This window comes from Paramisgurnus dabryanus, chromosome 16 (genome assembly GCF_030506205.2).
Source record: "Paramisgurnus dabryanus chromosome 16, PD_genome_1.1, whole genome shotgun sequence".
NCBI lineage: Eukaryota > Metazoa > Chordata > Actinopteri > Cypriniformes > Cobitidae > Paramisgurnus > Paramisgurnus dabryanus.
Window position 1 is genome coordinate 27,240,881 of NC_133352.1, and position 9,437 is coordinate 27,250,317.

The 9,437-nt window shown below is 37.1% G+C and overlaps 1 protein-coding gene across 7 annotated transcripts in view; it reads left to right on the plus strand.

Annotated features, from left to right (window-relative positions):
• Positions 1–9,054, plus strand: part of atp8a1 (ATPase phospholipid transporting 8A1) — a 148,377-nt gene extending 139,323 nt beyond the window's left edge. For 6 of the 7 annotated variants that reach the window (XM_065273726.2, XM_065273736.2, XM_065273745.2 and 3 more), the window contains 4 exons: positions 1,824–1,912; positions 2,576–2,668; positions 2,927–3,018; positions 6,736–9,054. In XM_065273726.2, coding sequence (XP_065129798.2) covers positions 1,824–1,912; positions 2,576–2,668; positions 2,927–3,018; positions 6,736–6,833 — 372 coding nt within the window. In that variant the 3' untranslated portion in view covers positions 6,834–9,054. Of the gene's footprint in view, positions 1–1,823; positions 1,913–2,575; positions 2,669–2,926; positions 3,597–6,735 lie in introns of those variants that run through there. The other variant, XM_073812189.1, reaches the window with a different exon arrangement.
• Positions 9,055–9,437: the final 383 nt, after the last annotated feature.

Below are 9,437 nucleotides of genomic sequence, written 5' to 3' on the forward strand. Positions count from 1 at the left end.
ATCTTTATAAGAAATTGTATTTACAACGCACAGCACAGTGGGAAACATTCATGGTATTAAATCTAATAAAACATTTTCACCAATGGCTTTATTCATTCTGAAAATGTTTGGTAATGGCTAATTATTGAAAAGGATTAACCTGCCATTATCAAAAAGAGAAAATTATAGGTTACCCGTGGGGCCGTCACATTTTAGCACGACATGAAAATCCCTTCACCCGTGCACAATTTTCTCCGATACCTTTTGGCAACACAGAACACGTTTGTTCATTCTGCGTCAGAGATGACATTATTGGGAGGAGAGGAAGGCATTTTGATTTCAAGTCATTTGGGATTTCCGGCCTCCCTGGTGTTTTGTCTTACATCAAAGTCTATTTTCTTGTAATGGTGAACAGATTAGCTAATTTGAGAACACCTGAAACCGATGGCAGGTGTGACTCAGCTTTGTGCTGAGGTTTAGATTACAGGAAGCTGATTTGTCTGGGAGCGCCGAGTTTGGACAAGTGGCACAAGCATGTGCGGTGAATAGCGGGGTGAGGGGGGCGTATCTGTGCTCTTTGACATTTAATGACAGGTATTTTCAACGCAGCTGGGCCAAAGCAAACACGCAATGTGCGGACGACTGCGTCTCGCAGCATAGGAGCTCACGCCAAAGTATCCCTGTCTCCTGAGTCAGGCCACAGAGCACCCTTTCTCTTTCTTTCTCTCTTATTTCCAGCTTCTCCAGTCACATACGGCAAACAATTTCACAGTGTTTGGTTTTGGCCGTGGCTAGTGCTGTTTATGTTTTACATGGAAGGATCTCCTTTTTCTTCCGTGTTGTAATTATAAGAGAGATTTATGACTTTAAAGACCTTAATATCATTACTTCATTACAGACGTGTTTGTCTCAATCTCGCTCAGTCCAAGACTGTCCACCCAGTCCAATAAATGTCTTTTCAGCGCTTGTTTATTTAATTCTCGGGTGTATTTTGGCAGATGAATGTTCAGATACTGCATTTGCTCTGGCTCTCGTTTAATTCACTGCTCATTTGTTTTGTTTGAGGAAGTTTTCTGAGATAACAAGTTCATTCTGTTCCAGTATTGGATTTTTTTATGCTGCGGCAGCTTTGATTCATTAAATTGATTCTTTGATTCATGATTCGCTTGTTTCAGCAGTTCATTAAAGTAATGAAGACTTGTGCATATGAGTTTTGTACTTAGTACCAGGCAGTGCTTTCAAATGCCATTTATGGTGTGATAACAGATGCTGCTTATGCATACCTTCGTTTGTCCATTGTAAATTATGGCATACATGTTCCTCATTGCATCCTCCCAGACATCCCAGGCCAAGTTAATACAATTTAGTGAAGGCATTTGGAAAATCTCTTGGGTTAGTATTCATGCAGCAATTTGCATTCTTTTGCTTTCACAGTAAAGGGAGAGAACGAACGCCTTTATACACATATTGGAAAATACACACCTTAGAGAAACATAAGGAAAATTTATTCATAATAATAATTTATAATAGAAAAAAGCTTGCATTGCCTCTCTGTGTGTCATATGAAGCAGTCAATCTCTGTCAGTTACACTTAAAGGTTATCATTTGGGATCAGGGTTAACTGTCTTGAAGTTTTGGAGGGGTCATATGGGTCGTACCAACAGTAATGGTATCGATGACGTAGCTCTTTTTGAGCTGTCTATCTACTGTATGCATCTCAATGCACATCACTCACATACATTTAAAGTGTAACCGGATGAGTTCTGATTAAATCTGAAGGTTGGTGGCTGAAAGATATTTTTGGTGTCCTGTCTCATCTCTGTTTGTGTGTGTGTGTTTCACAGGCGGACATGATGTTCAATTCAGGAGTCTTCTGGATGGGTCTGATCTTCATTCCCACCACCTCTCTGGTCTTTGATGTGGCCTACAAAGTGTGAGTTGAGTTTCTTCAGTTCCAGCCATCCACACTTTGATTCATCTTCCTATGTGGTCACCATCTGATTTACTGCAGTAGTTTAGAATTTCTGCGTTCTTCTCATCTTCTTCGCTTTGTATATTTTGTTAGTTTAGCCCTTATGGCGTCATTTGGTTAAACATTATCCCGAGTGTAAAAGGATCCCCATTAATTTTCGTGGCATGTAGGAACGCCAAAAGTACAATGCTAAAGTAAATACAGCCTAATAGACCAGCATCTGTCTATTATGTCTATAAATTACAACAACAGTGTTAGGAAAAAAAAACACTCCCTAAGCCAGTGGTTTTCCAACTTTTTGCCGTGTGCCCCACCACCCCTAGGGTAGGGCAGGGTGCACACCTTCGTTACCCCCAAAGAAAATGAATGACATGCTTTTGGTTAGTTGCTTTGTTTTTCTGAGGTTTAATTACTCAGAAATTATGATAAATTAATGTATTTATAAAATGGGGCCCTCCATGGCACTGTCTCGGGTCCGCCCCTAGTTTCAAAACCACTGCCCTAGCTAACAGTGTTTTTTATATTGTATTATTTAGCTGTTAATAATATACAGTAAACTGGTATTGTTACAATATTACGTGCAGTACATTTATGATAACATTTTCATCTCTTTTTGTGTGTCAGCATGAAGAAGGTATGTTTTAAGACCTTGGTGGACGAAGTCCAGGAGTTGGAAGCTCTGTCTAAAGACCCCGGAGCCGTTGTGCACGGAAAAAGGTGTCTACCATTCCTTATTAATTCCTAATAAAACAGCAAAAGGACAAATTAAAGCGGGAATCACCTCCAAGTGTAAATAATCCCTTGGCTACCCTCCTATCCCGCACTTAGCACGTCTCATTCTTATCTCTTGTTGGAGACAAATCTGTCCAACAGAAAGTTTGTATTACATTTGATCTGAATAATGAGAGTAGGGACACTTTTATTATGTGGATAATGGTGTCTGTGTCTCACGGCCGTTTGTGTTGTTCTTTGCAGTTTAACTGAGAGAGCCCAGCTTCTGAAGAACGTGTTCAAGAAGAGCACCGTCAGCCTGTACCGATCTGACTCCATGCAGCAGAACCTTCTCCGTACGTCATCGACACACACGTGCTCCGCCTACACACCTACACACTCTCCACAACGCAGATTGCACAAACAGACCCGTGCAGAATTACTGATTCACACACACCCCACCATCCCTATCTGCAGCATCAACATGCAGGTTCACACTAATACACAGGGACTTATGGATGCACAGCTGCAAAATCTCACAGATTCACAAATCTGAATCAGAATTAGGTGAGGATGGTTGTTCTTGACAGCTGCAGATAAGCGCTACAGCAATGCATCTGTTATATCACTCGAATGCTGAGCTAACAAAGCTTGGGTGAGTGGTTGTGATGCCATCGCGGTTCTTTCTCAGGTAGCTGAGATGGGTCCAGGAGACTCGAAACAGAAAAGCTACCAAGTCAGAATTTGCTGAAGATGTCACAGTCTGAAAGCGATGGTGTTATTAAAGCACCAGTGAAGCAGATTTGAGGTTGTAATGTGTAGCACCATATGATTCACACACGCACATACAAACACATCAACTCTGCAGAGGTGCTTGTTTAGTACACTTGTTGTTTTTACACACAGTTTATTTCAGTGCTTTTCAACTGGTTCAACTGGTACTTAGGGTCAAGATAAGCAGAAAAAATTGTTGAATTGTAAAAGGTAAAGACAACACTGCAAAAAAACACTTTCTTACTTGGTATTTTTTGTCTTGTTTTAAGTACAAATATACAATTTTCATTAATCAGACTGGATTTTCTTGATGAGAAAAATAAGTTGGGCTGCTTAATGATTAGTCGCGACTATTTGTTTGCAGAATCAAAAAAGTTATTATACCCAGTACAACAACATATGTGTGTATATATATGATATAAATTATGTAAATATAAAAATGTTATACACATGCAAATATTTGTTAAATATATACATGTATGTGTGTGCATTTATATATGCATAATTATTATACACATTACACACACATTTAATATGTAAACAAAAACTTTTATTCTGCAAACGATTAGTCAAGACTAATCGTTAGGTAGCTCGAAAATAAGTTTAGTTTAGTTTTTAGAAAAGAATATCAAATTTAAGACAAAAACGTATTATTTTTATATTAATAAAAATATTTTTAATATTTAATTAAATATATAAATTAAATAATATAACTCATAATTAATATATTTTATTTTAATATATTAATTTTATTACTTTTAATATTTTCACTCATTCTGGATCGCAGATGTAAATAAGATGCAATTACTTTTAATTGTGCATTGTCCCTGTAAAAATAAACAATAAAATGAAAAATAAATAAAATGAAAGTGAATTTGTGCATTAAACAAGCAAAAAATCTGCCAAGGGGTAAGAAAAAAAATCTTAACTTTTTTCTTAAACAGTTAATTCAAGAAAAAATTTCTGACCCCATTGGCAGATTTGTTTTGCTTGTTTATGCCCAAATTCACTTAAATTTGATATTTTTTGTCTAAAAACTAGGCTTATTTTCGTTGGTTATTTTGCTCATCAAGAAAATGCATCTTGATTTAAATTTTTAGATATTTGTACTAAAAACAAGACAAAAATACTAAGTAAAAAAGTACACTAAATGCAGTTCACTTCAGCAAAACCAGTTGAGAATCATAGCGTTTTACTTAATTTGCCTTTTCTGTTTAATATTTCATTTTGTTTCCTTGTTACCTTTCTTTGTTTGTTTGTTTTTTGTGTTTTACTTTTAGGTGATGATGAGGGACGTTCAATGATAGCCTTATGTTCTTAGCTGCATTTTTCCCCTTAGCACTTACCACAAAACATTAGTTACGTGTTATAATTAATATTAAACCTGCTCTCTCCTTAACGTCCCTCTCATTCCTTACCTATGCATGTGCTGCTGTTTTTTGAGTGACGAGCAGAGTCATTATTTAATCATTTCAATGTCCCACCTATCATTCCCACAATGCATTGCCCACCTCGGCCTCATGCATGTGCCCTCCAGGCCAGCAGGTAGAGGTCGAGTCAATTCAGACATAAGGTGAGTCTAAGTAGATTTAACGTCCAATCCCTTGTGTATGGAAGGTATTTTTGGACTTTTTAAAATTAATTAATTAAATTATAAAATAATTAATAAAATTATAAAATAAAAAATAAAATCGCAAAATATGTCCCATATGCTAAAATTAAAATTAAAACATTATATTAAATTATTTAATTTTTAACGTGATGAAGCATCATTCCGGCCAAATTGAAAAATAAAATTAAATTGATGATTTGACATTTCATTTTCAATATAATCTTGAGTCAAGACAGCCAATATTAAAAATAAAAAGGCAAGCTTGAAAAGGAATCTGTAAATACATTTTTTAAACGCTTTTTATTCATGCCCAAGCAATAATAGGGACAAAATTAAAATGTAAAGTTCAGTTTTAATTTTATGTTCTGTTTTTCTTTATCATTTTTGTTTTAATTTTCGTGTTCATTTTTATTTTCAACTTGTATGCAAATTCAATGTAAATCAGTGGGTGGGGCTTACTTGCTTAAAAAAGGGGATTGGCTGAAGCAGTGTCGCCAACTCAGTAACTGTGTTGCTTGCCAACTTAGCGACCTTATTGCTACATCTAGCGACAATATTTTAATATTGTCAGTCTTGACTCAAGATTATATTGAAAATGAAATGTCAAATCATCAATTTAATTTAATTTTTCAATTTGGCCGGAATGATGCTTCATCACGTTAAAAATTAAAATGAAATAATTTAATATAATGTTTTAATTTTTATTTTAGCATTTCATTTTCAAATTTGGAACATATTTTGCGATTTTATTTTTTATTATATAATTTAATTAATTATTTTATAATTTAATTAATTAATTTAATAAAGTCCAAAAATACCTTCCATACAGTACTTGTGCAGTGCTGTAGAGACAATAGCACTAGTGACAGTAAAAACTGTAAATGTCTACAATCTTACTGTAGTTAAGTAGACACATGACTTAGAGATAGTCCCATTTGTTCAAACAAGACACATTCTTCTCATTTCGTTAAAAAAAGTGTACTTCAAGGTAGAATCAATAATCTGACATTACAACACTTACGGTGTCTTATTTCTTACCTACTACCATTTGGAGTCTGCCAAAATAATTATTGAAAACTCGGATAGTCTCTGCTAGCCCACCCACAGTGCCGTTGCCGGTTTCTTTAGGTCCCTTCGGAGACCGATCTGAATTTTTTTGTTTATTTCTGGAAGCAAGCAGTCAGGATGTCGTGCATACTGATGTCTTTGTGCCGCATCTTCCTGTAGACAATTCACCTCCTTTAATTTGAACCAACACAAATATTTTCACTCATTCTGGATCCATTAGTGTATGTAGGTCATTGACAGGGCTTATCAGATTCCCATAGACTACAAATACACATGAGGCCAAAGTTTTTGCAGTGGTTTAAAAGCTTCGCAAAACTGTGATTCATTCACTTGAATCGGGGAATGCAAATTGTGTTCGGCACATATTTAGTGCCATGTTTGCACATCGTGCTTCTTTAGTTGAACGCGAGTGAATAATCCAGAATGATCTCCTTTTATGTTGTTTGCTTGGTGTTGTGGATATAATCAATCAGCGTTGTGCTTCAAACTATTTATTTTTTATTTATGATTTGTTCCGTTTCATGTTTTAATATGATATCATTTGTATACTCAAGTTTTAAAGTTTTCCATTTGTGTCAGTGTGTTTGTCTTACGCTTGTCCTCCTGGATTCGTTTACAGATGGCTACGCATTCTCTCAGGATGAGAACGGAGTGGTCTCCCAGTCTGACGTCATCAGAGCCTATGACACCACCAAAGAGCGGACCAATGAGTGGTGAGATCCGGATCGCTGGGTCCCGTCCGCTCTTCGCGGTCACTCTACTTTTTAAAGGCTCGCGGAGAGCTGAAGCCTGTCAGTTTAACTTTGGTGGGCCCACAGTAGGAAACCCAGGGCAACAATGGTTATTAAAAACATGTATCGTATGGGTGAGCGCCCCTTGGTCTTTGAAAGGAAACAAAAAATGAATGTTTGGAACAGCAGACACGAGCACTGTGCTAGCATATTTTTGCCCAGTGTGTGGTCAGTATGGTTTTCTGATCTATTATGTAGAAGGGAATAAGGACGAAGAAGTCTTTTTTCCACCATTCCTTCGGCTCTGAGTGTTAAAGCCAAATATGATGGTGTCGAGAATTGTTTGTGTCGATGCGTTTTAACTGTGACGTTGTAATTTAATTTGGCACATCTTTTGTTTTTACTGTATAGATATTTTATTTGCATTAGAGGCGTTTAACCGTATCACAGATTAGCATTGAAAAATTTCTCACTCCAAAGTTGAAGGCAGTCCCATAAAAAAAAAATTGTGAATATTGCACTTCTCTGTACGAATTTGACCACGCATTTAATGTTCATTTTAAATGTAATCTATCAAGGCCTTACATTTGTTGTTGCCTTCAATCATAACTAGATGTTTTTTATGTTTTACCGTGCCTGCTTCTTTTAAAACTATTTCAGTTCGTATGTATCGGCCATTTTATACAATCTGGCATCATTTCAATGACTTTCTCTGGAACAAGTCTCTGCATTCCACATCTTACACGGCTGCAATGATCACAAAGGTGCCTAACAGGAAGTTTAGTATTTCAGACCCTAGCTAGGTAGTAGTGTTATAGCACGCTAACACGTTAAACCAAAACAATGACGCCCGTCTCATGATGATGTTGTCCATCTCGTATCAGGCTGCTACAGAAGATTTTTAAGCCACGCATTGAACCCCTAAATGTGCTATAACAGAACTTTAATTTGGCTTCCCATATCTTTCAAACATAAGTGCCATTAGCATAAGGCAAGAGCAGAGGATTTTGCCACACCCGCACCGTATCGATACAACTTTGTCTCTCTCTTGTTATTTTGTGAATTTGTATTTTTATAAGTGTGACTTTTTGAATTGATCTGCTTTGTAACGAAAACATTGTCCCTTTTTTGTGCTTCGTCCTCACAAACTGGAGCTTACTTTGCCTGTGACTACAACTGTCCTATTAACGCTTCTTTATTCGATGGTGGAGTTTGTGCATTGGTTTTCTTCTCCCTGTGGGAGAGCACGTTTTGTATCGCGTGTCTGCGCAACGTGTGTCGTCTGCATGCGCATGTGGGCTCATATGAGGATGCGTGTTTATGTACGTGTGTGACTGTGTGTCGGTATGCACGTCTGTTTATTGATATTGTGAATCACTATTTGCCAGAGAGACTGCTAACTCGAACGAATTCGAGGATGCGAGTGTGTTTGCCGTCCTCTTTGTCCGATTGTGTGGCGCTGCTCGTTTCGTTCGTCTGCACGACTCCAGGTATACTAATGGCGAGCTACTACAGTATATGCCAATGCATGGCCCTGTGTGTGAACAGGTGTGTGCAGGTGAGCGCACGTGCGTCACGTCTCTATGTATTCTTGTTTGTATGGAGCTCTGCTACAGCTTGACTGGATATGTTGCACAATCAATGCACTCTTTTATCGTTTATGTGATGAATATTCAATTTAAACTAATTAATATCAGTTGCTGTATTATTTATCTTGGAGGGATGTACATGTTTGTCATTTAGTTTCAGTGTAACTCTACAAGTACATCGTTTTTATTTTACACGAGAAAAATAGTACGTTTGTAGCTATTGTGCATTTCATTTTTTTAAGATGTGCTTTGGGTCGGTTGTTTAAACACTGGATATGTGGCCCTCACCAGGTATGATGTGACATTGGTTGACTGTTGCTTTCTGAAATCTCTGTCACCGATTGTCAAGTAACTGATTGCATGAATGGAAAAAGTTGTATTGGTTTAGCCTAAATGTTAATTGTGCGCCTCTAGTGTTGGTCACTTTAAAGAATGAAAATGCACTTTTATATTGTTTTGAATTCTCTATCAGGTGTTTTGTTTTGCTTTTAAAATCTTTCGTTTACGTCGTTTTGTTTAATGATTGTTTAGCATGTTGGAACTGCAAACTTTTAAGTGTTTTGTCTTTTAACTGCCATAAAGGATTACTGGAATAAACTTTACAACATGAAAACTAAAGCTCTCCTTCTTTGTTTGTGAACACTTTACTTTAGGAATCACATAGATGTGCAAGATATTAGTAGTACCCAACACCTAATTATACACTGATCAGCCATAACATTATGGCCACCTGCCTAATATTGTGTAGGTCCCCCTACAAAAACAGCCCTGACCTGTCAAGACATGGACTCCACTAGACCTTTCTATCAGAACCACCTTTTTAGTACCACCTTGGTCAGGGTTCCAAGCGACCCGAGCTGATACCAAAACTTGACGCGAAAACACTGCAAATCACTGATTGGTCTGAGAGAATCATCACTACCAGCGTCATTGCTATAATGTGAAAGATTAGTTTTACTTTCATGCTAGCTTGCGCTGTCTCAAGCAAACATGTTGTCATC